The 26,873-nt window shown below is 38.8% G+C and overlaps 2 protein-coding genes across 12 annotated transcripts in view; one reads left to right on the plus strand and one right to left on the minus strand.

Annotated features, from left to right (window-relative positions):
- CCDC66 (coiled-coil domain containing 66) overlaps window positions 1–26,873 on the plus strand; it is a 74,228-nt gene that overhangs the window by 40,027 nt on the left and 7,328 nt on the right. Inside the window, exons 16-19 of the mRNA XM_032798824.2 lie at window positions 721–758; window positions 2,398–2,684; window positions 4,389–4,516; window positions 8,638–8,726. Coding sequence (XP_032654715.1) covers window positions 721–758; window positions 2,398–2,684; window positions 4,389–4,516; window positions 8,638–8,721 — 537 coding nt within the window. The 3' untranslated portion in view covers window positions 8,722–8,726. The remainder of the gene's footprint in view (window positions 1–720; window positions 759–2,397; window positions 2,685–4,388; window positions 4,517–8,637; window positions 8,727–26,873) is intronic.
- TASOR (transcription activation suppressor) overlaps window positions 13,054–26,873 on the minus strand; it is a 58,286-nt gene continuing 44,466 nt past the window's right edge. For 4 of the 11 annotated variants that reach the window (XM_075073073.1, XM_075073071.1, XM_075073072.1 and 1 more), the window contains 7 exons: window positions 23,012–23,964; window positions 21,725–21,847; window positions 16,608–16,767; window positions 15,459–15,567; window positions 15,106–15,284; window positions 14,856–15,014; window positions 13,054–14,176 (listed from right to left, as the gene is read on the minus strand). In XM_075073073.1, coding sequence (XP_074929174.1) covers window positions 13,623–14,176; window positions 14,856–15,014; window positions 15,106–15,284; window positions 15,459–15,567; window positions 16,608–16,767; window positions 21,725–21,847; window positions 23,012–23,964 — 2,237 coding nt within the window. In that variant the 3' untranslated portion in view covers window positions 13,054–13,622. Of the gene's footprint in view, window positions 14,452–14,855; window positions 15,015–15,105; window positions 15,285–15,458; window positions 15,568–16,607; window positions 16,768–21,724; window positions 21,848–23,011; window positions 23,965–26,873 lie in introns of all 11 variants that reach the window. The other 7 variants (XM_032798817.2, XM_075073074.1, XM_032798819.1 and 4 more) reach the window with 3 other exon arrangements.

A 26,873-nucleotide genomic window follows, 5' to 3' on the forward strand; every position in this document is an offset into this window, starting at 1 on the left:
GCTGACGTTGACTGTCCATTGGCACAGCTGTCCGCAGCTCCCACTGGCTACGTTTTTCCATTCCTGACCAATGGCAGCTGTGGGAAGCAGCGGCCAACACATCCCTGCGGCCAACCCCTTCCCACAGATCCCATTGGCCGGGAATGGTAAACCGTGGCCACTGGGAGCTGCGGGAGTGGCTGTGCCTGTGGATGGTCAATGTCAGCAAAATGTCTCACAGCCTGCAGTCAGATTACCCTGTTGGGCTGCAGGTTGCCCACCACTGCTCTAGTGGCCAGAACTTGTCCTTTTTTGGGTTAGTGAGGTTCCCCCTAATGGCAAAACTTGGTCCAGGAATGTCATGATCTCAAGGGTGCCCCCTTGAGTCACAAACAACCTGTACACACCCTATCTCCAATCATTGCTAGCATTACAGACCTTAATGTCCCTGGTTCTTCATAGCTTTTGCATCAACTCTGGAAATCCCAAACTTACTCTGCACATTTAACTTCATAGAGGTGTAAGTTGTCTTCAGAGAATTACATCAGCAATGAATTTGGTCTGCAGTGTTTATAAAATAGCATCTCTTTGATTAAAGGCTTAGATATGTATATTTCCCCTGAATTCAGGTCTAACACTACATTAGGAACTTTAGAAGGAAAAAAGCCATTTTGTCTTACAAAATAAAATATATATTATAAAAAATTTGAATTTTATTTTCTTCTTTTGATCTTATTCTAGGAAGAACAATCTCAGAAGAGTCATTTGAATGAAGAAAGGTAGGTCTGCATTCTGTATCAGTTATTACAAGGAAATTAAGAATGAGAAATTAGATATATTTTAGTGCCATTTTTACTTTTTATTAAAAATATACCATTTTTTAAATAAAAGTTTATATATATATATCAAGTAAAAAACATTTCAGAGAGTACTATAGTTAGGTAAACTATCCTGATCACATGTGGAGTCTTCCAAAATTTTTTAGATTTTCTTTAGATTTGGAGTGTTCTGATCACCCTTAGCCCCTTCAGAACTGGAATTTCAGATGGCAAAGATACTGTAATGAAAGAAAAATACACAAATTATTCCCTCATGGTTGTGGAGAAAAGCTTTAAACATGAACTTGACTGGTTTTCAGTGCTACAAGGCAAATTCAATTAATTTAACATTTATTACTAAAATACTGGATGATTTTTAAGTTAATTATAATTTTGGGGGGCCTTACTCATGATTTTTGAATGGTTGAGATTGGCAATACAGGAAGTACACATTTTTGTAAACTCTCCCTTTTGTAAATATCTCTCTGGAGATATTTAAGAGTAGGTTAGATAAATGTCTATCAGGGATGGTCTAGACAGTATTTGGTCCTGCCATGAGGGCAGGGGACTGGACTCGGTGACCTCTCGAGGTCCCTTCCAGTCCTAGAGTCTATGAATCCTTCTGCTGTCACTGACTAACTTCCCTCATAGACTGCTTTAAGCACCCAATTGCCAAATGAATTGGATTCCTTATTGAAGGGCCCATTCTTGCAACCTCTCTGTGTAAGGAGAAGATATTGGATCAGATCAAAATGGCCTTTTGATGTGCTTCATTGTGAGCTAAAGGCATATATTAGACAACAGAATCTGTCCCAAAATGAGGGCAAGTTTAGTTATTTAAGAACAGGACCTACTCTTCCTTTCTGTCACTTGGGCAGGGAACATGACCTTTTACAGTATATATTTTTTGCCTAGCATGTTTATTTGCATTTGCCTTCATAAAAAAGTGTTTAAAATGCATTTTATCCTTAAAAGAACTAGCACAGATTTAAACATATGAATTACTTTTATAAATTTCATAGAGCTTGTTTTAGGGAAAGAGAATGATGAGCAAATGGCTAATTCTAGAAAACAGATATTTCTGTTAAATGTTTAAAATAAAAGTGTCAAATACTATAGAAGGAAAATTATAGGATGCCACTCAGTCTAGGAAATAAGAGCCCACAATTGTCTGCAAGCTAACAGAAATAGAATCTTCATGGCCTGATTCTCAGGTCTGGCCAAGCCTTCAGATGGCTCTTTGGTCCCAAATGACCATTTTGGCAGGTGGGAATAACCAGATCTGTGTGGGTTCTCCTTTTCATCAACCCGTGCAGCCTGTCCTGTAGTGACAAGAGAAGTAGCACAGAGTCATTATTCTGATTCTTTGTCATCTGGGAATTCCTAATTAGCAAGATCCTTGAGTATCTGGCCACTTTGCGCTACAGGTGTGAACAGCGTAAATGTTTATAGTGCATATAAAGCACATAGGGGAGGAAAGACGACATTTTAGATTTTGTTTAAAGATCTGTTTAACAATATTTCATTAGTTTTGAGGCGTATTAATAAAATGAAGCATATTGCTTGAAAATTTTGGTCTAACTAAAATTGTTTTGCACAGATCTGAATCACCACCTGTTCCAGCAGTTAAAAACAGATTATACCAAGTACAACAAAGGCAGATAAATACTTCTAATTTCCCAGTTCAGAATGGCAATATTGGAAGAGAGAGAAATACCAACACAAATATGCAACAGAGGAAATCGTCTTCTCCAGTTATTGAACCTGAACGGCCACCTTCTTCTCATTTTATTCCCTATGTGCGAACAAATGAAATTTATTACCTTGATCCAGATGCACCAATGACTAGACCTTCAACACATGATCCACAGTATCGACAGTTTAATGGTACTGAAACATATTGTAAACCAATATTAAGATTGGGGGGGGGAGGAATTATAGTGATTTAGTTTTAAGAGGTGTGTGAATACCTAATGTAAATAGTGCACTGAAGTCTCTGACATTTATCCTTATAAATGCCTTTGACTAATCAGTTGTGGCGCGGTATTATACAGAGAGCCTGTACTTGGTAGGGCACTAATGGATAGTGTTAAAAGAAAATAAAGTTAACAAAGCTAAACATTCATATGCCCCTTCATGCTTCAGCCACCATTCCGGAGGACATGATTCCATGCTGATGATGTAGTGTGTTAATAAAATTTGTGACTGAACTCCATGGGGGAGAATTGTATGTCCCCTGTTCTGTTTTACCCGCATTCTGCCATATATTTCATGTTATAGCTATCTCGGATGATTACCCAGCACATGTTGTTTGATTTACAAACACTGTCACTGCAGATTTGACAGAAGACAAAAAAGGTACCAATGTGAGATTTCTAAAAATAGCTACAGCACTGGACCCAAGATTTAAGAATATGAAGTGCTGTCCAAAATCTGAGAGGGATAAGGTGTGAAGCATGCTTTCAGAACGTTTAAAAGAGCAACACTCAGATGCGGAAACTACACAACCCAAACCGCCAAAACAGAAAATCAACCTTCTGCTGGTGGCATCTGACTTAGATGGTGAAAATGAATATGCATTAGTCCACTCTGCTTTGGATCATTATTGAACAGAACCCGTCATCAGCATGGATGCATATCCTCTGGAATGGTGATTGAACCATGAAGGGACATAGAATCTTTAGTGCATCTGGCATATAAATATTTTGCGACGCTGGCTACGACAAGTGCCATGCGAACGCCTGTTCTCACCTTCAGGTGACATTATAAACAAGAAGCAGGCAGCTTTATCTCCTGCAAATGTAATCAAACTTGTTTATTTGAGTGATTGGCTGAAATAGGACTGAGTGGACTTGTAGGCACTAAAGTTTTACATTGTTTTATTTTTGAATTAAGTTATTTTTTGTACATAATTCTACATTTGTAAGTTCAGCTTTCATGATAAAGAGATTGTACTACAGTACTTCTATCAGGTGAACTGAAAATACTATTTCTTTTGTTTTTTACAGTTCAAATATTTGTAATAAAAAATAAATATAAAGTGAGCACTGTATACTTTGTATTCTGTGTTGTAATTGAAATCAATATATTTGAAAATGTAGAAAATATCTAAAAATATTTAAATAAATGGTATTCTGTTATTGTTTAACATTGCGGTTAATCGCCATTAATTTTTTTAATCACTTGACAGCCCTAATACTAACCAAAATTTACAAGATAGGCAAAGTAAAAAAATAAAAAAGCTGCTTGAGGTCTTTATTTTAAGGATATTTACTTCGTATATTTTGACATGTAATATTGACAATTTGTGTTTTAATGGTTATGCAGCTTTAACTTTTTGAATCTCAGCATCTACTGGCATTAACAATTATTGTCTAACCCCTAGTTGTCTGATCTCCCCATACTTTGTTGCAACTGTGAAAAGTTAAATCTATAGAAATAGAAAAAACGCTTAAAAATAAACATTGATATTTTCTGTTAATTATAAAAAATCAAATTCTGAAAAGCCTATAAACAGATTACTTGGAAGAAATTAAAGTAAAATTGAAACAATTACTTAGTATAATTAATTTGATTTATACTTATCTTTAGATTCTTGCCATACACCACGGCAGATTTTTAGTTCTGATCATGTGAGAGATCCACTTCTTAATCCTAATGTGGTGAAAAACAGAGACCGACAACAGGCAATCCTCAAAGGACTATCAGAATTACGCCAGGTACAGTATCAGCTAAATCTGTAATGAACATTTTAAAGTTTTGTATTTTCATAATCATTTCCCATCCTTTTAGCCCTATTCTTGATTCTATCTCTGTCTTTCATCCTACTTTTTTGCCCTGGTGATTCTTACATTACTCTTATCTTTAGCCTCTTTTCCTAGCTTTGAGACAGCTGAGCACCTAAGAAAGTGGTCTTCCTGGGGAGAGGGTGATTCAACTCTGGTATAAAAGTGGAGTAATTTTTTCACAGCACATCAGGACCCTATCTTAAGGGTGTCAAGTATCAGAGGGGTAGCCATGTTAGTCTGGATCTGTAAAAGCAGCAGAGAGTCCTGTGGCACCTTTTAGACTAACAGACATTTTGGAGCATGAGCTTTCATGGCTGAATACCCACTCCGTTGGATGCATCCGACGAAGTGGGTATTCAGCCACGAAAGCTCATGCTCCAAAACGTCTGTTAGTCTATAAGGTGCCGCAGGACTCTTTGCTGCTATTTTAAGGGGATGACATTCCCACAACTGGTGGTTGAGTCTGTCAAGGTGTAGCTGTCCACTCACAGCAAAAGACTTAACAGGGCTGGCAATCATATAGCAACTATGAAAAATATTTTACTTTGTTAATTTGAAGTATGCATTGTTATAAAACATTTTCCCTAAATTAGGTTTTTTGTCAACACTGAAATCTGTTTTTGGATTCCCAGTATATCTGTAAAAATAAGAAGTGTCTTAACAAAATATATAACTGAATTTGTTCAAAAGAAAAGCGTGTGCACATTTGTATAAGCTATGTAGTGTTTGCTTCGTTACCTCTAGTAAATTAATGGTAATGACATAACTCCACAAGATTTAGTGAAAACAATTTGAATGAGATGTTTCTTTTTAGTGAAAAGTTTAAAATATGTAAGAGTACGGACACTGCACATAAAACATCAACTGATGACTCTGAAGGCAACATAGTTTTTTGGATGGGGTCAAGATACTATTGAGATGATGTTGCTATCCATCTACTTAGTAAAACAGGAGTGATTTAGTGGATAATGGAATGTGGTTCAAAGCAAATATGCTCACTGCAGCTGGATGCAGTGAGTCCTTGTCTGGCTACAGAAAGAAAGATGTTTTGGGGTTCTTTAAGGAACAGTCAAAGGAATTGTGAGGAAAGGGGAACTCGTGAACAGAGACAAGCACGGAAGGGAAGCAACAAGATCAGGTATGGGAGACACTTGCACAACATGTGCTCAAGAGGTGGGGGTATTTATGCATCAAAGGCCACGTCTAGACTACGCGCCGTATCGGCGCATTAAAATTGATTGCTCGGGGATCGAATATATCCCGTCTAATCTAGACGGGATATATCGATCCCTGAGCGTGCTTATATCGATTCCGGAACTCCACCAACCCAACGGAGTTCCGGAATCGACATGGCGAGCCGCGGACATCGATCCCGTGTGGTGAGGACGGGTGAGTAAATCGATTTTAGATATTCGACTTCAGTTACGTTATTCACGTAGCTGAAATTGCGTATCTAAAATCGATTTTACCCCGTAATGTAGACCAGCCCTCAGTGAGAACACTCTCTCTACTTCAGGCCAGTCTTTCTGCATGGCCAGGCCAATTGAGGTAGTAGACTTGGATGACCAGCACAAATGCTTCATGGTTTTCCTCTGCTAAATGACATGGTATGGGTGGGTGGGAGGGAGTGCAAAGTGCATACTATAACAAAACTCCTAAAATAGCTCACATTTTAATACCCTACAAATTTGCATATCTTTCACACAGCACATTTTTCATGTAAGTGACAGTAAGGAGCCATTCATAGGCATAACATTAATGCCTTTCATTCTGAACATTAAACATCAGTTTGAACTACTAAAACTAGCCTTTGCAACTAGTGTTTGTGTCACTTTATTTCATTCAGTATCAGGTTCTTTTCAGGTTGCACTCCCATTCTGCCATAAAAAATTAATTAATGAAAGCAGGAACACTTACTAGTGGAACTTCAGTTCTCTGACCTGCTTTGCATTATTTTCCTAATGAGAATATGTCCTAATGTAGTGTCATATTCTTTGGTGCAGCAGTGGTCTAATCAAAAGATAAGCAGATTCTCTTAGTAATTTATTGGCAGAAGTAATTAATTCGCAGTTTTGACTAGTGCCACTTCTTTCACCAAAGCATTACAGCTATAGAAGCACAACAGATATGTTGGGTAAAGCAGCTAGAGGGAGAAAATCTAAAGGCGTTCCAGCAGAACGATAAACAGTTACAATATATTATAATAATGACTGTGCTTCTAGGGAGACATGCTTCTGCCCCTGCACATTTGGTACAGCAGTCGCAGATATACCCCCTTCCCCACACAATGCCCCTGCAAAATATGAGGAAGACAAAGCTGGCAATCATCCTTATTGTCCAAGTCTGAATGAGCTAGCTGGGATTCTAAAATTGCCAGACCTTAGCTGGCATGTAAACATGGGAGATTGGAGATAGAAACTGTCTATGTAGCTGGATCCATTACATTGTCCAATTCCATTTGGCTGGGTTTCTCTGAGCTCATGGAAATGCTTGCCAAAGATCTATCACTTCTGAATATTCCTCTAGCTACACCATATTTGCAAAATGGTGTTCAATTAATGATAGGGACTGAAGCTAGCATGTTGCTGAGCATTCCTGCAGTTCGTTCTAGGTGAGCTTAGCAAAGAAGTTTGGTGTTAGTGCTTTACGGTGTTAATATCAGTGATTTTAGGTTTAGCATAGGGTGATGAAATAGGGATTTTTTCCTACCTACAGGAATACAGGAGCAGTGGTATCCTTAGCTGTCGCCACTCCCTAGCCTAGGGAAGGCAGGGATTAAAAAAAAGTGTGCGTGTGGGGTGGGGGGCAGGGATGAACAGGGGGATGAGCACAGCCTCCTCCCAAAAAGCAGCAAGATCTTTCTTTCCTCTTTCAACTATGATGGAGCAGTGCTCCATTTTTTTCCATCACAGGTGTAGCAAGATCTGCCACTCACCTGTCACTCAAACTTAGTCATCAGGGAAAGGTGTGGTAGGAAGTAAAACAAAAAAAACCTCAGTGAATTCTAATCTCCTCTTTTCCAGGACTGACTAAATCTGTACCTTACCCCCTATTTGTGAGCAAGATCTCATAAGTGTACTTTAGGAAGATGGCAAGTATCTTTCTCTCCCTCTTACCGAGAGGTTGCACAGGGTCATTTCTGGCACATATAAGAATAGAACTGAGGGACCAGCTATTGTTCTGTCTCTCAGTGGTCACAGCATGCAACGTGCAGCCCTGGTATAGTTATTGAGGGGCAAAAGAGTCTTTAGGCCCCCTTTCCACTTTCTGAGCTCCTTCCACGGTCTGTGCAGGCGCTAGTGTAAGTTCTGGTAACCTTGAGGCTACTGTAACACTCTCAATGTTTATTATTCTTTTCTAATTTACTTAAATTTCCACAATGGTGCAAATTTGTGGGTTTTTAAACTTTTTTTTTTAATCACAGTTGTGGGATATGGGGGGGGGGTAAGGCTGGGCCTAGTACAATTAATGATAGACAAAGAGCGTCAAAAAGTTAAAGCTTTTTAACTTAACACACAAATTGTCAACACTATGTCAAAACTTTAATCTTTAAATCAAACTAAGTCCTTAAGCAGCATTTTTTTTTTACTTTGTCTGTAAATGTCAGTTACTACTGATAGAAATATTTTTTTATCAGTTTATGTATATATGGCAAAAACCAACATTTTACCAATAAAAATCTAATCTTTCCACACCACAAGTGCAGCTGGAGCAGCATAAAGGAGCTGTAGCAAAGGCTAGAATTTCCACATTTTTAGTGTTATTTCCTCAGCTCATGTTGCTTTACCCAAACCACTTTTCAGAATCAGTGTTTCAACTCTTTAACTATGCTCACTCTAGCTACTAGAGCTCACATGCCCCTCCAGAGGCAGGAATAGATCCCAACAGTCTTGATTTCCAGTTCTTCGTTGCCTTGGACATCCACACATGTAAGCAAAGGCTAAACTGGTTAAAGAGCCTTAAAAGTGTGAATAAGAAATAAAGTAGAAGCTTGCCCTTGGCTCCTATTTTGTGGAGAGGGAAGAGCATTTACTTTGTACTCATTATTTCAGGGTCTCCTCCAGAAGCAGAAGGAGTTGGAGACTGGTCTAATTCCAACCATGAATCAAGAAGAAAACTTTATTTCACCATTTTAAAAAAGGTACACACGTATACAAAAAAAAAATCTGCTTTAAAAATGTCAGGCACAGCACTTTATATTTGCTGCTGTAATTTACTAACTGCATCTACATCTCTTTTAACCAAGGTCCTATTTCCTACATGAACTGTGATAGGTTATGGGGTTTTGTTCCCTTTCCTCCTCCCCCCATGTGGTTGTTTGAAGATGCTTGAATCTAATATATAATGCATTTGCTGTTTAGAACAATCTTCTGCTTTGAAGATTTAAGATTATGTAGTAGAAAAACAGCAGTATAGAAAGTTTTTATTTACATTAACCTTTTGTAGAATTTAAAATTATGTATTTTTGGTATAAATAAATGTATTAAATATTTAATGACATACCAATTTTTACCTCACACTAAAAAAAAAAAAAAATTAGAAGTGCCAAATCTCTTCCCCTTTCAGTGTTGCCTTGTCCAAAAAGCTATCTGATCACTTAGATAAATAATGTGTGTGCTAGTGAGCAACCCAGCCTATATATTGAATAAGCTAGCTAAAACTGAATGGCAGCCTTATTGTCCAGCTATGCCAGAAAGAAGACAAGAGACACGTAGCGTAGTTTAGTTAGGGCACAACTTCCTCCTTAAAAGTCTGGGAGTACCTGGCTGATAGAAGTGTACAATGCAGATAATTCCATAATCATTTCAATATATAGCCAGGAGCTTCTGACATCTCTCCCCCTTATCTACCCTGGTCCCCAGCCAACCCACAGCAGGGACCTCCCCCTCCCCCCTCCTCAAATAAGGGTTAAGGGAGACTATAAAGAAGGGGGAAGAGTTGGTTCCCTGCTATACCAGCCATAGGAATCCCAAACCCTCTCCACCCCCACCCCCTCCCATTTCTTCTCTTTTAAATCCTTTACCAGTGCATTTTATCTGATCACTGTAGCCCTTCCCCATGGAATACCTGCAGTGGGCATCTTCCAAGAGGGACCAGCAATTAGCTTGGCCACCCCCTCTCCTTGGTTAACCAGGTGCCCAGACATCTCCTAATGCCCCCTTTAATATCAGCCAAAAACTTCAGTTCCCATGTCTGAGAGGTGGACCCCATTCTCCCTGAATAATTCTGATGCCTCATATACTATGCCTGGATGTGAAAAGACTAACCCTCCTATGGCATCCATGAATTTAGCCAGCTGCCTATTCACATACCTCCTAGCCTTGTTGACTTTTCAGGGGCTTCATAGCTCCCTGCCACGCCCTGCATTGCAGCTTATCCAATCATACAATTTTTACTCCTGGGAGAAGTTCCAGGATCAGCCCCAAGTCCTTCTTAACTCTGACCATTAAGGCTATCCCTTTACAGTGTCCCACATTATCTTCCTCAAGGTGAGCCACAATTATATTTGATGCCTGCTCACAGGCCCCTGCAGTGTACAGAGGAGGCATCAGTTGGTCCCATAACATGCCCTTCCTCCCATGCTAGCTCAGGACTGCTTCACCACTGAGGCCCAGCTGCAAACCTCCAGCCAACCTGGAAGCCACCTGTGCACCCAGTAATGAAAATACAAAGGAAGATTAACACACATTTCCCTACTCTCCCTTTGCACATTTCAGAATAGCAATGTGCAATTGCCTGAATTGTCCTAACCCCCATTCCCAGCTGGGCTGCTGCTGTTGCAGCCTAGATCCTAAATGAATAGGAACCAAAATTCATATGCTGGGCATCCCAACCTTGTCAGTCCCTATCTGGAAACTGTAGCAAACTGGTATGATGTGAGGGAACTCCCATAACAGTGAATAGAGTGGCCCATCCCTCCCTGGTCTTATCATCTTGTATGTATTTGAAGATAACTGCCTTAAATCAACAAAGAGCATTTGTTTAATTTACAGGTGATAAACATTTGGCCATTTGTTAGGCAACAGTTTGGATAAATTCTCTCATTAGATACATGAGAAACACTACACACATCTGAATGTGCACTTTGTAAAACAGTTGTTTCTGTATGACAATCTGTCTTAAAGTTTAAGGAAAGGAAATTGAGAGTATTTTTCTTCATGAGAAGAATTGCCTCTGCATGATGTCTTCACATGTGCCATACAGTGGCTTAGTTCCTAATACAGTTTAGTCTGTAATGCAGAATACAGTTTGATATTCTGGAAGGAATAGCTTTTTGTATCTATACTCAGAGTAAAATGAAGTGAAGAAGCTGTTCTATTTTTAGAAGTCATCTTTTTATAGAAGTGTTTTACTTAAAATGCATTAAATGAGTATTTTAAAAAATTAATGCCACCTTGAAATTAGCAAAAAGAACAAGGAGTACTTGTGGCACCTTAGAGACTAATAAATTTATTTAGCATTAGCTTATGCCCAAATAAATTTGTTAGTCTCTAAAGTGCCACAAGGACTCCTGATTCTTTTTGCTGGTACAGACTAACACAGCTACCGCTCTGAAGCTTGAAATGAGTTAGCTAAAACTATTTTTTTTTTTAAGTTATTATAAGTAGTGAGTGCACTTGTCATTTGTGGCTTAATAATCACATTTTGCCTTTAAAACATTTGTCCCTTGGCTGTACTAAAACCTGAACTGACTGCAACAAAAATAAAACTAGCAATTACTCCATTCCTTTTCCAAGCCATTTATCTGTTCTTCTGTGCCTTAATTTATGGAGTACCTGCACTGAACATCTGCCACAAGGAGGTGCCAGCCATTAGCTTGGCTGCCTCCTCCCCCACACCCAGCTGTGTTCCCAGACATCTCCCAATACCCTTTTACATCAGCCAAAAATATGGCAGCACCTGAGTCTGACAAGTGCACCCCGTCCTCCTAAAGTAACTCCAGTGCCCCATAGACTATGCCAGGACGTGAAATTACTGTCCCCACCAAGGGCAACAAGAATTTGGCCACCTCCCTATTCATATACTTCCTGGTTTTGTCCACCCTGGCGGGGTTCATGGCTTGGAAAAGGAATGGAATAATTGCTAGTTTATTTTTGTTGCAGTTTGTTGCCTATTAGACCAGACAATGTTAGCCCCCAGAAAAATTCCCAGGATCTGCGTCAGGTCGCTCCTAGTTCAAAGCATTAACTCCACCCCTTTAAGTGTTCCTAGATCATTTTCTCCCAGGTGTATCACCAATATATCCGGTGGCTGCTGATGCACTCACACAGCATACAGCAGTATCAGTTGATCGCATAACATGCCCCTCCCTGCGTCCCAACTGAATATGCTTTGCCACCGAATCCTAGCTGGCAGCCTTAGGGCAACCTGGATTTGTGCTTATGCACCCAAAACACAATACTTTGCCCACAGATCCACAGCATTGTGTGTGTAGCAGGTTGTCCTGTATCTGAAATGAGAACACAACAACTGATTAATGCTGATTTTCCACCTGTGGTCTTACATATGTTCAGTTTGCATTAGACTGCCAGCGCCCGATTGCCTGAATAGCCTCTGGTTCCATATCTATCTATCTGTGCTGTTGCCAACTCTGTTCTGAATGAGTGGGAGCTTTTCTTTTTAGAAGTCATCTTTTTATAGAAGTGTTTTACTTAAAATGCGTTAAATGGGTATTTTAAAAGTGAATACCAGCTTGAAATTAGTTAGCTTTAAAAAAAATAGTTCTAGCTACTATAAGTAGTGAGTGCACCTGTCATTTGTGGCTTAATAATCACATTTTGCCTTTAAAACAACATTTGTCCCCTGGCTGTACTAAAACCTAAACTGACTGCAACAAAAATAAACAGTCTTGACAGAAAAAAACCCAAAACCCAAAAACTTAGTAATATAAGAAAACTCTTAGGTAGTAGTGGACTTTAACACTAAATTTAAAAAAAAAACAAAAAAACAAAAAAAACAAAAAACAAACACATGGTAGTATGCCAGAGTTTGTTTTACCATCCAGATAGTATTTTCTGGAAATCTTCTCTATAGTATTTACAGGACTGTGCACAAGAAAAGTTGATACATTTGTGCTTCAGTAATTGAGTTACTACAAAAAATGTTCGGGGAGGGGGAAGGAGACAAAAATCTAGCACAATACATATAATTTTAAAGAACGAGTGAGAACAGTAATTAAACTCTTAAGATATTCATTAAGTTCAGAGCCTAAAAGTACTGATAGTGTCTGTCACACTACTATAGTAATTCAAGTTAAGACAGAACAAATCAGCTGTCTGCCATCTGTACATTTATAAGAAGATACAGAACTTTAAAACTGTAGGGCTATTTCCCATGCAGTTGTGGTAAGCAGAAGGTACTAAACAGATGAATTAGATGCACACAAAAATGGTATTGAAATAAATTTTGCATCATCAGTTTTCTGTATTTTAGAAACAGGATATAAAACAAAGCAAGTTGCTACTAAGTCCCATGTGCATGAAGAGTTTATTTTTTTTTTTAAATGGAACTGCACCACTGGTTACTCTAATTGAGGTATTTAGCCAAAATCCAGTATTATATATATTTTTTCATTAAAATAACTACACTGCCTTATCGCTATGTAAAAACATTTTGTACAAAATGTGTGTCCAATGTCAAATAAATACATAACAGTTTTTATATTCATTTAAAGACAAGTGGCTTGGATACTCTATTACAGTTTACTTAAAAAATGAAGCTTTGCTATTTCACATGCTTTAGGCAAACATTCAGTTTTACATTAAAACAGACTTCAAACTGAAGCCCAAGTACAGGTCAAATACAAATGTAAAAACTTAAAAGTGCCAACAAAACAAGATAATTCAAATACAATAAATGTTAAAAAATATATATTTATTTCAATTTTCAGATGCTTCAACTGGTACAGGCCATCATGATTTAAATAAGACGGAAACATTTTGTTCAGAGAATAAAATAGAAACTGTTAATTCACTTTTTTAGAAACAGAAAGAAGTCCACAACAAACCTATAAAAAGTTTTAGTTTTGTGTTTATTTCTATTTTGAATATGGCCTGGAAGATTCACAATTTACATCCCAATTACTAGGAGATGACGACTTGTCTGTATCCATGCTCTGACTGTAAGCAGACAGAAAATAATTCCCACCTTCTTGGTTTTGACTTGTGGAAATTGGGTATGTTGTTCCCAGAAAAGTCTGATGAGTGAGAACATTAAAATGACTGAACTGATGGGACATACTTAATTGTCTACTGTAAACCTGAAAGTTGTTGAAAGGAACTTGCTCTACTGAATTGTTTTTGTCTCCTTCAGCAGAGCATGCTGTAGAAACAGGAGTTACTGGCTGCATCTCCTCCAAATCAAGTTTAGAAGTTTTTTCCATCAATCCAGTTTGTCCTTCAGAAGACAGCTGCATATCAGTTTGAGTTTTTTCTTTTGAATCTGTTCCATGTGAGCCTTTGGTCTCTGTCTGCAAAGCTTCTGAATGAGAATCATACTTTGAGGCATCACTGCAGATTTCTATTTGTGATGTTTCATCCCCTGAATCCAAAGACATATCTTCCTCGTCCTTTTCATCGCTTTCTACAAGAACTATATTAAAAAAGAGAAGTCCTACTCTATTGAAATATACGATTTTTTAAAAAGCTATACACTACTCACAGAGTGTTATGCTTCGGGTAGGTAAATCCAATATCACTTAAGGCTTGGTCTTCTGCCACTCTTGTTCACTTACTCAACACACACACTTAACCCTCTGTGTGAATGTCCAGATATTCCGATGCTAAAAGCTTCTGCGCATTGTGTTCATGTTTAGTGTTGGGAAATCCCAACTCCCAGCTCCAAAGGGGTTAATGTCAAAACAGCATCTAAAGTTATACAGTAGGTCAGTATTTGATCAGACAATTACAGAATACAATTACTGACATCCAAGTTCATTTTATCATCATTTCTAAATCTTGTCATAAAGCTTATTCCTTCCCTCAGAACAGAAGGGAATGTCATTTGGCTTACATATTACCTTACCCTCTTAATCATCATCATCAGGCTTTCTTGGATACTGAATTAGTCAGTAATTCTGTATTGAAGATACCTTAAAGTATTCCATCCCAGCATCCCTTTCCCACTTCTTAAAATACAGAGTACTTGAGAGTTGGGATTTCCTCACAAATCTACAGAGTTTGTTTTGTAAGAGTAAAGACACTACACTTAAAGGACCTCCACCCCACTTCTCTGATTAGCTGAAAAGAGTATAAAATATGCTGAATATTACCTGATTGTCTTTCAGGAACACCAGGTGAAGGAAGGTTGTTTTCTTCAGTAATTGAATTATGGTAGCCAACGAGATTTTTGAAGTTTTGCATAAAGTCATCAACTGTAGCAACTACTATTCCATTATCAGCATAATTTGAAAATGTTTTGACATTCTTTTCTAAAAATTTATAAAGAGAGAAAGAGGAGTGACTTAGTAAAACAATAATATTAAAACTTAAGAAAAAGAGCTGCAAGTTCTGGTTTTTTACCTGTTAAGAAGACAACATGTCTTTGTTGTATATTTTGAGCCTGAAGTCGGATAAGACAGTCTAATTCTGGAGCATTTCGTGTTTGAGAGTCACAGTTATGATATGACAGAATCTCAACCATGTGTTTCTTCTGATAGGTATTCAGAAGTGTCAGCAGACTCAAGGCTTTAGCATTCATTCTATTTAAAAGAGGATTGGAGGTTTACATTTAGATCAATATTCAAACTACATAATATATCACAATGAAAACTCCCTTCAAAAATATTTTCTTGATTTAAGATTTTATATCTTTGAAAGCACTATTTTTCTAACATGTCATTTCAATACCTTGGTATTTAGAGTACACTGCTTACCTCCCAAGCTCCTTGAGTTTTTTTTGTATTTTACAGTGGACTTTCCACTGCCATTTCCCATCAGGTGTACTGAGGTCCTCAAGGAACTTTAGGAAATTTTTAAGTTTATCTATTTTGGAGACAAAATAATGTGTTATATTGTTTTTTAAAAAACATTTAAAAATCTAAGCCAAAACACAAACTTTTGTCTTCCATTTTATATATCTTTGATTAACAGCTGAAAACATAACCCAGTACTGAGCTTTGCAAGAACTGTCTTTTTTTTTTTTTTTTTTTTTTAAGATTCAGTTTCTAATAGATTACAGTTTGCTATCAGTGGCCCAAGTCCACTACAGTTGTGTAAGTTTACACTAAATTTGACTCAGAGTGACTTATTGCCATTAAGAGAGATCCATTAAAAACAAATTAACTTATGGGGGAAGGGATAGCTCAGTGGTTTGAGCANAACCATATTCTTAGCTCTCTACTGTCTGCAGACTGGAGTCTCTGTTGTTTTTCTTCTTCTGCCCACAGCTATGTACTGAACAGGGATTGAAAATTTTTGCAGCACTAAGAAATTTTCTTCCAGGAGCAAAAGAGAAAGAAAGAAAGGAAGGAAGGAAGGAAGGGGGATGGGGAGAGAGAATGGAGAAAACCATGCTGTCTTAAATAAAGGCTACAGTTATAAAAAGCTGTGTATAATTCTTTGAGGACTGGAATATTAATGGTTTGGTGTGAGGGGGAGAGAGAATGGAGAAAACTATGCTGTCTTAAATAAAGGCTACAGTTATAAAAAGCTGTGTATAATTCTTTGAGGACTGGAATATTAATGGTTTGGTAGCATCATACAAAAAGCTTTTAATGTCGAGGCAGCTATTCAGACTGACACAGGCTGAGAGACTAGACTGACTTCTACCTCAGCAGCCTATGAAATTTTAATTGGTGGCCCCAATCCAGTTGGTTATAGACAGCTATCTCCAGAAAGACAAATAATAAAGTGCATATGAGAATGAAATTATTTAACCTCTTCGAGGTGGTCCATTACAACAAACTTGATACATATGACTGCAAGAAGTTTTCATTGCCTCTCTTCTGTACTTAAATGGAGGATTTAATTCTTAAGTGCTTTCTCTGTACTAAAAATTCATGATTTTTAACAAAAATTCTTACCAACTGTGACAGACTCTGGATTAAGAACAGATTCATCAGACACAACAAAACCACCAGACACAAACAGTTCATTATATGTGTGGTTTTTCACATCATCCAAGCTATCAACACCAGCAAAGCTGACACATGAAAGCCTCTTCAGAGTTACTAAACCAGGTATCTGTTTAAAAAGAGAAATATATGGTTAGAATTAGAGGTGTACAAGTATGATGCAAGCAGACAAGGGAAGAGTGGTTGATATGAAACGCCTAAGAAAAGAAAACCAAGGATTACAAATTTTCCACCCCTATCACAATGCTAGCTTTTGGGTTCTCAGACAAACTTTTCCAGAAGTGACTAGTGTAGTTACTTCTGTGGGACTTGATCCCACAATTAAGTTATTACAGAAATGTAGGCAGAATGAAGGTGAGCGGGTTGGAAGTGATGACAATACAAAAAGATGAATATGCCACAAAATACCTCTCATTGCTGCCCCGTCCCAATTAAGTTGTTACACATAGCCATCAACATAATTTCCAAATGCACATAGTGAACAGACAAAGTTCCCTTTACTCTTCCGTAGCGCATCATGAAAATACACGGAGTAGTATTAATGAAAACTCCTTGGAGTTGAATACATATTAAGAATGATGGCCATGGACAAAGCTGTATGGGGAAGTTTGCAGTCTGTTCACAGCATGTCCAGGACCAAAGACCAAAAGGTACTATTACATCTATATTTCCAAACAGAAATTACATTAAAATGGAACTAAGATTGATGGACTTCCAAACAACCTTACTTCTGCCCTGTAGTGATACCAGGACAGGTGAGTAAAGCATTTGTGTTCCCAGATCAGAAGAAATTACAAAAAATACATTACATTTCTCTTCTGCCCCCTCACTGTGCAAATACAGTGAGGATGTGTCTTACCTTTGTATTTCCTTATCTTAACATTTTGGATTTCTTTTGCATTTAACCTAACTTGGAATATCTTGCCTTTATAATGCTTTTTTCTGGGATAGGGTAAAACACAAGGATGTTTCAGCTAAGTTACTAATACACACTCTCAACCTTAACCCCATTTTAACAGTTTTGTCAAAGAACTCCTTAAAAATTAAAATATTCATACAAGAACAAAAAAAAGTCAAGAAACCAAAAGAGAATGTTATCTTAAGTTAGAAATATCACATGGTATGAAGCATCAAACTTAAATCACTAAAAGTTCTATTTCATCATCCCTGCCAGATTTGCTGGTATGTTCTGGCAACTGTCATTCTGACAGTGCCCAAAGCAGGAAGACTGTACTACCCCACTCTTTCTCCTTCCTGTGCTCCAAAAGTCCCCCTACCTCTTGCATCTCCCTCCCCTGCATGCACACATTTTTCTCCTCCTTCCCCTACATGCCCTCAGCTTCTCTTTCCTAATCTTTTTGTTGAATAAATATAATGCAATAGGTAGTCTGTAACAGAAAAAATGTAGGATTAATGGTAATTTTTCCATAATAAAACATAAGAGCGGCCACACTGGGTCACATCAACAGTCCATCTAGGTCAGTATCCGGTTTCCAACAGTGACCAATACCAGAGCTTCAGGGGGAGTGTCCAAAACAGGGCAATTTTAGAGTGAGCCACACCTGTCTTCCCTGCCAGCTTCAGGCAGTCAGGTTGCATCCCCAACCATCATGGCTAATAGCCATCAATGGACCTAAACTCCATGAATTTATATAATTCTTTTTTGAACTTGGTTATACTTTTGGCCATCACAACATCCCACGGCAGTGAGTTCCACAGGCTGACACTGCATTGTGTGAAAAGTATTTCCTCTTGTTTGCATTAAATCTACTGCCTAGTAATGTCATAGGGTGACCTAGTTTTTGTATTGGAGGAAAGGACAAACACCACTTCCTTATTCACTTTTTTCACACCAATTATTATTTTTAGACTTCTATCATATTGCCCCTTAGTCTCCTCTTTTCTAAAGCCTGGGCTACACTAGCGGGGGGGGGGGAAGAGTTGGGGTTTGAACGAAAATACTTTGTAGCTGAAGTTGCATATCTCCTCCTGCTGAGATGGAGTACGGGCACTGATTAGCGGATTGATTTACTGTGTCTAATACACTGGACACTACCTGCCAATCCGGTGAGTAGTATAGATGTAGCTTAACAAACATTCCTAGTCTTTTTAATCTATCCTCTTATGGAGACCACTCCATACTCTATCATCTTGGTTGCCCTTCTCTGAACCTTTTCCAGTTCCACTATAGCCTTTGAGATAGGGCAACCAGAAATGCATGCAGTATTCAAGGTTTGGGCACACCATGTGTTTATACAGTACCATTATGATTTTTTGTTGTTGTATTACTCATCCCTTTTCTAACAGTTCCTAATATGGTGTTAGTCTTTTTGACCACTGCTGTGCATTGAGCTGAAGTTTTCAGAGAACTGTCCTCAGTTACTCTAAGATTTTTTTCTTGAATGGTAACAGCTAATTTAGACCCCATCATTACATAGGTGGGGGTATTACTTTTTCCAAATTGCATAAACTTTGCACTTATTAACATTCAGTTTCATCTGCCATTTCATTATCCAGTCACTCTGTTTGTAAGATCTCTCTGTAAATCTTTGTGGTCAGCTTTTGACTAAAAACTATTTTGACTAACTTTATCATCTGCAAACTCTGCCACTTCATTGTTCACTCCTTATTCACTATTGATCTAGATCTAGAAAATGTTGAACAGCAAAGGTTATCCTTAGGGGACCCCTCTGCTTACCTCTCTCCATTATGAAAACTGACCCATTTATTTATATCTTTTGTTTCCTATCTTTCAACCAGTTACTGATCCAGGAGAGGACCTTCACTGTTCTCCCATGACTACTCAGTTTCCCTTAAGAGCCTTTGGTGAGGTACCTTGTTACAAACTTTCTGAAAATCCAAGTACTCTATCAACTGGATCACCACTATCCACATGCTTGTTGACACACACAAAGAATTCAAATATATTGGTGAGGTAGAACGTCCTTTTATAAAAGCTGTGTTGACTCTTCCCCAACATGCTGTTTCTCTACAGGTCTGATGATTCTGTTCTTTATTGTCGTTTCAACCTATTAGCATGGTATCGAAGTAAATGCACACCACCCTGTAACGTACAGGATCATTTCTGGAGCCCTTTTCAAAAATTGGTGTTACATTAGCTACCTTCTGACATCAGTGTGGGACAGTATTTCAAATCTGTTTCCCAAAAATATCTACATCAGTGCTATCTCCCACACATCCCTCTGCAATGAAGACTGAGCAAAGAATTCATTTAGCTTCTCTGCAATGGCCTTATCTTCCCTGACTGCTCCTTTTTTGGTCAGCAGGTGGTCCCAAAGCATATTTGGCAGGCTTCCTGCATCTGATGTACTTACATTCCTTACTGTTAGTTTCTGTGTCTTTATCAAGTTGCTTCTTAGGATTCTCTCTTGGCAAACGTTATTATGCTTTTACACCTGACTTGCCAGAGTTTGTGCTTCTTCCTATTAGCCTCACTAAAACAGGACTTACACATTGTAAATGATGGCTTTTTTGCCTCCAACTGCCTTCATTACTCTGCTGTTTAGCCATGGTGGCATTCTTTGTCCTCTAATTGTCTTTTCTGATATGAGGTATACATTTAGTCTCAGCCTCTGTTATAGCTTATCTGTCAGCAGAGGCTGGTGCATAACATTCTTCATGAATCTCTCCGAATAAATGCCTCTTTCAAAATAGCTGCCATCTCCCTCCCCCCCACATGGGACACAGGCCACAGCTGCTCTCAGTTAGGTGGCCCTTTTCAATGTAGCTATTGACTGACATTGTTTCCAATTAAAGTGAAGCCAGCATCCCTGTGTTAAGGGTGCCCTGGGTGGCCTCAGTTTCCTTGACAATAGGAGATAAGTGGCCATTTTGGAGAAAGGCCTCTAACATTAGGTAAGTTGACCTTCGTTCCATTTTGAAAGACATGTTTATATGTGGAATTCTCTATAGAACAGCAGTTAGTCCCTGCTGAAAGAGGAACGGTCACTGTTGAAAAATAATGGAAAACAAGCTAAAAAAAAATTAAAAGCTTTATCTATATGGTGCCCAAGACAGGGCCGCCCAGAGGGGGAGGCAAGAGGGGCAATTTGCCCCAGGCCCCGCAGGGGCCCCCACAAGAGTTTTTCGGGCCCCCTGGAGTGGGGTCCTTCACTCGCTCGGGGGGGGGCGGAAAACTCTTGTGGGGCCTGGGCGCCCAGAGCTTCTTCCACTCCCGGTCTTTGCCAGCGGGGGGTCCTTCCGCTGCTGAAGTGCAGCCAGGTCTTTGGCAGTAATTCGGAGGGGGGGGGGGGGGTGGGGGCCGGGACCCACGAGAGTTGTGACGTGTAAGAGAGGAACAAAGCCCAGGTAGGGGGGGGCGGCTTCCGTTTCAGGACCCGCAGCCAAAGTGCCCGAAGACCCATGGCGGGGAGCCCCGCAGCCGAATTACCGCTAAAGACCCAGCTGCACTCTGGCAGCGGGTCCCGCTTCGGCAGCAATTCAGCAGCGGGGGTCCCCGCCGCGGGTCTTCGGGGCATTTCAGCAGCGGGTCCCGGAATGCAAGGGCCCCCTGTCACCGAATTACCGCCGAAGCGGGGGCCCCCCACTGCCAAAGACCCCAGGCCCCTGGAATCCTCTGGGCTGCCCTGGCCCAAGATGTCTGTGAGTTTTAAAGACTTTTTGTTCAGAATAATCTTAACTGAGCAAATTGCTTCAAAATTCCTTAATGCTTGGCGTTAATCTCTTAATTTTAAACTTAGACTAACCAACCAATTTACTTCCAAGATATGAATATTACTCAACAAATACTACAACAAAATTGTTAAATCCCTGGTTTTAGGTGCAAACTCAACTCACCTTGGCTATTAAATTATAAGGAGTGCTTCCATTTTATCTAATATACATTAAAAGGAAAAAAGTTGTGGTCATAAGTAGTGGTGCAAGAGTTACAAAACTGGATAAATCAGAGCAAGTTTAATCCCTTCTACTCAAGATGCACATTACAATGAAACATTTTAAATGCAAGTGACTGACTTAAGTTTTGAGTCAACTTTCTATATTTCACAGTGAAATTAAACTAGTACTATTAAATGTATTTAATGTACCTTATGGATGAGGCTGGCAATATCTTCATTTTGAATAATTATCAATAGTTTGTCTAAAGTAGCTCTTCTTTTCAAGAACTGTTCTGGGTGGCATTCTGTATTACCTAATTTTGTAAGGTATTCCTACATCACAAAGAAAAAAAAGAACTAGTTAAACCAATGCAATTCAAAAGCTCAGCATGTAGAGTTTTTACAATTCAAGCAAGCACACAGGCATTTTAAAATAAAAAAATCCTACGCATTCTTTTTTTTAAACCTATACCCAAGTGCACTAGCTAAAAAAGGTATAGAAACACAGCTACTAGATTCATTTTGTAAAGCTATTTCTGTAATTATTTTTACAGAACTCCATCTAAGTGGCTGACCACTTTCGTCTCGGCTGAAAATTGCACTTTTCACTAAAAGCCAAAAACATTTTGCTTTCAAACTCCACAATATTTAATATTAAAACACAGAAGTGCAGTTTCTCAACATGATCTGGAATTTCAAGAAGCAAAAAATTATAAGAATTTTTCATTCTCTGACCATCCGTTAATAAATTTTCAAGTAGAACGGAGAACAACATGCTTTTGATCATGTTTCTCTTTTATTCCTGAAGCCCCACAGAAGCTGCCCTACAGTGCTACTTTCAAAAAGAACAAAACAAGGGCTCTTCTACAACCAATCCCACTGTCCAGCTGGAAAGAGGTTTATACCTTGCCTAGACAAGAGGAAGTCTTAAAAATTGAGTGCAGATATACCACAGGAGAGCCTTACTTTTTCGTGAGTTAATAAACACCAAATTTCAAAGCTCAAATGCACCTATACCTTTACTGATGTGTTTGCAAGTCAGGTTTATTTACCCCAGACTGAATGGCTCCACTAACACCATTTTTAAAATGTAGAAATATATTTGGACAAGCTTTCCAGGCCTTACACTCAACTTAATGGCATTTCTCTGTTTGGATGTAGTGCAATTTTTGAAAATCACTATTTCAGAGAATGAGCAGAATCCTGTTGATTTTGGGGAATAACTGAAAGACAGGAAGGAGGAAAATGGGGACACAGCCGCTGCCAGCTGATTAACAAAGCCACAGCTTTGAGCACTTCTGCAACTGTTTATAGATCAAAGTGGAACATGGCATAAAGTGAGCTTCTGCTGTCTTGGAGTGGGGGAAAAAGGGAAATGAAGGAATGCAAGAAGCCCCTGCTGCATACAATTTGCTCAGCCTACAGAAGCTATGAAGTGTGTGACGTCCTAGCTCTATGTTAAAGATAGGACCCAAAAGGAAAAAAAAACTTATTTACCTGTATTTCTTTGCAGAGGGTACTTTCCTCCTCTTCATGAATGTAAAATTTCACAGTGTTTTTCTGTACATCTTTAATTATTTTGACCAAGCTGTTGAATACTTCAGGTTTTAACTGGCTTATAAAATCCGAGAGTGCTGGTTGGGTTGAAATGTTTAAGTTATCTGGCGATTTCTGAGTCTTTTCTGGTGGCTCCAGTGGATCATCACTGGAAGTATTCTTATCAGATGTCAGTAAAACCTCTGTGGTGGCACTAACATGGTCCATTTCCTCTTTCACTATGGTTAAGTTTGTTGATGAATGGTGCTCATTACAGTTTGGCTCCTCCACAATACTGTTACTCGGTGGTTCTGGTAACAGTGCATTGTCAAAGTCACTTGAAACAGATACACCCTGTTCTGGCAGAGGATTCAATTCAGTCTCAGTTACAGCATCTCTTGCTGGATTGGGACTAGAATTAAGAGGTAGAGTATGCCTACTACATGAAGATGACAGAGCAACATTATTCAGCTTTTCACTCAGCCTCTCTATATACTCTTGGACAGAGACATCTAAGGCCTGTAAACATATGTATTTAGAAAGTCTCATTACCCTCTCTTGGGCTGAAAAGACAGGAGTGGACATTCCACTCACATATGCAATATTCTTCTGCTGCAAAATCTCCTGAACCTTTCTTACAAAGAGATTGTATTCTTCCAGTAACGTAGACTCTATTATTCCACTTCTGGAGTGCTTAGATGCAAGAGGGTGATCTGTTAGTGCACACTGATCTTCATTTTTCTCCATGTGACTTGTATACAGTCCATCTTCTTTTGTCCCCTTTTGTATGTCTGAAAATGGAGAGTATGGAAACTGGTAATCAGAACTTCTTTGTCTATTTATTACCCGGGGGTCATTAGGAAGGGCATCCTTTGGTGGTAAATACACAAGTTGTTCTTTTGGTGATTTCAGACCTATACAGGAAGAGTTAATTATTATAAATCTAATCTCTGAAAAGTCAACAAAACACACACACTTGAAGTTTGTAATAATTTTAAAACAGCATCAACTTCTGCCTAACAACTTAACTCTGCATTTGAAGCATTAATGCCAAGTGCTAGTACAGAAGCACTCAGTTTAATCTTTCTTAGGTTGTGTGTTTTTTTTGGGGGGTGGGGGGCAGGAGGAGAAGAGTGGAAGGGCGGGGAGAAAAACAGAATATTTTAGGATTTTTCATTACTCTTGCTTATGAGTTTCATTCCTAAGCCAGTCATTTTGCCCAACAATATCTGATAACCACTATTGCACAACGCGAAGCAACATAACCTAACCTTTGAGAGATTTAAGCAGACTGAAGTGGGTAGGTGACCAATTAAATCACTGACATTTTCTTCCTATCTAGCTTCTAAGGGCTTGGCTACACTCGAAACTCCAAAGCGCTACCACAGAAGCGCTCCCGCGTCAGCACTTTGAAGTGCGGGTGTGGTCGCGCCGCCAGCGGTCTCTCTCCCAGCACTGCAGGTACTCCACCTCCCCGTGGGGATTAGCTTGCAGCACTGGGAGCGCGGCGCTGGGGCACTGTTTACACTGGCGCTTTGCAGCACTATAACTTGCTACGCTCAGGGGTGTGTTTTTTCACACCCCTGAGCGAGAAAGTTGCAGCACTGTAAAGCGCCAGTGTAGCCAAGGCTTGAGTAGAAGTCACATACTATGGTGTAGAGTTTAAATTGTGCGCATGTAAAATGATGAGTTGGATGGTTAGCCATTTTTGAAGCACTGTTGGCATGCAATTATGAAAGTCTGAGTTCAACTAGGGGTTCCCACATAATCTCAGGGCTCCCTACAATCTTACTGTTAAGCAAGTTTCTTTCAATGCTCATAAAATACAAGATTAACAGCAGTAACAGAAGCACTCAATTTACAGACCAGATAACACTAAACAGATATGGAAAAGTTTCACTGTATTATTCCAAGCTTCACACAGATCATTTCTAGATATGGTTAGTTCCGTCCCCAAGCACATTCAATCCATTGCCTCTTTGCCAAATCTGCAAAGGTTTTTACTTTGTGCTTTTGACATCACTTTGTGTAGTAGTACCTGGGGAAACTGAAATTACTATCAGTTTCCCCTTTGGTTTGTGTGGATCTTTCTAACAGCACCATGAGAGAGAAAAATCATTAAAAGGGGGGGGGGGGGCAAACTTGTAAAACCACTAAATCTGGCTGGGGGATGGGGAAGAGGAATGTCATCTCTGAAGTAGAAATGGTATCCAAAATTATGTAAGAATATCTTAAAATTCATGTACCTTGAAAGTGCAATTATACTTTTACTAGTAAGTACAAAACAATCAAAACACAAACACACCTGTTTGTGTGCTTAACAGGATATCTATTTAATTTAGTGACAAAAATAAGATTTGTTTTAGGATTTTAAAATCCTGTTGTCTCTGCAAAGCCAGTCAGAAGTGAACAGATTCTATTCCTTTGTGCCAGGCTTCACCCACTCCCCTTTTCAAATTAAGTTCCAAGCAGTTACAACTGAAGGCAACTGGGTTGCCTAGGTATAACAGAGGGTCTAAAATGACCTCCAGAATCTTTATTTTGAGGATTATGCAAAAAGAAGAGAACAGAGCTTGACACTCAGAACCAATGATGTGTTTTGCAGGGCTTGACGTTGGGATATTTTATTTTATTTATTTATTTACACAGGTATGCAGAGTGCATTTGAATCTAGAAGTCACCGTTACACAGGTATTTTTAAGAATCATTTAAAAACAAAAACAAAAAAACAAACATATTCCCTTCTCCATCTCCCCCTGAAGATTTTTCCAGCAGTGAAAAATTACCAGAATGTAGCAGCACTGCAGCCACGTTCCCTGTATAGCATTTTAAACCTACTTTGCACTAGTGTGAAATGCAGGCAATGTTCTTTGTTGTGCATTTCATTTGTGTCAAGCTGCTTGTCAAAAATGGCACTTTCACAAAACTTCTATTTTATCTTTGTACCCAGAAATATATGGTACTATAATCTTTTCATATACTCCTAAAAACACACTAAATTAACAATACTATAAATTTTACCACTTTTAAAATTTCCAAGAGGACATATTACTATTCAATGACAACCTTAAATACAGATTATTAGGGAAGAAGTTTTTAATATGGCTCCCCCATGCTTCACTATGTAGAACACGGCTAAATTTCTAAATCCAAAATATGAAACTGAATCATTAAGAGATATGAGATACAAGATTTAACACTAATTTGAGACATCACAAACACCTGAACGATCAATTTAGTTATTTTGCAAGAAAAGTTCAGTGCATTTAAAAAAACAAAACAAAAAACCCACAGGGCAGATTCTGCCTTTCAACATAAGGCTATCTGAGCATAACTTTCTATTCAAGTCTGTTGACAAGAGAAATATCCTATTTACCACCCAAAACCTGACAGTATTCCTTATGCAACAAAGAAAGCCTCATTGCTTGAAAAGGCTCGTTAACAGCTATAGCAGAAATGCAAACTACAATGCAAAGGCATGCTTTGGGGTCAGAATTTTAAACTGAAAGCATTTTCAGCCACTTTAAGGGGGGAGGGAGGAGGCATTACTTTTCATGAGCTCTCTCATCCTTCACATATCTACACCCTTGGGTCACAAGTACTCAGGAGAAACTAAGTGTGTAGGCATGAGCACAAATTCTCAAACAGGTATATTGAGCAAACAACATCAAGCATTTGTTCCTGTTCAAATATCTGACTTCCTACTTTACTTTGGTCTGTCCAGTTAGTTTGTAGAAAAAAAGGACTGCCTGAAAAATACCAGCTTTTTTTTTCTAAAAAGATCTAGCTATCCTTGTTGATTCACAGCAAGATCCTGCAATGC

This window comes from Chelonoidis abingdonii, chromosome 17, assembly GCF_003597395.2.
Source record: "Chelonoidis abingdonii isolate Lonesome George chromosome 17, CheloAbing_2.0, whole genome shotgun sequence".
In the NCBI taxonomy this organism is placed as follows: Eukaryota; Metazoa; Chordata; order Testudines; family Testudinidae; genus Chelonoidis; species Chelonoidis abingdonii.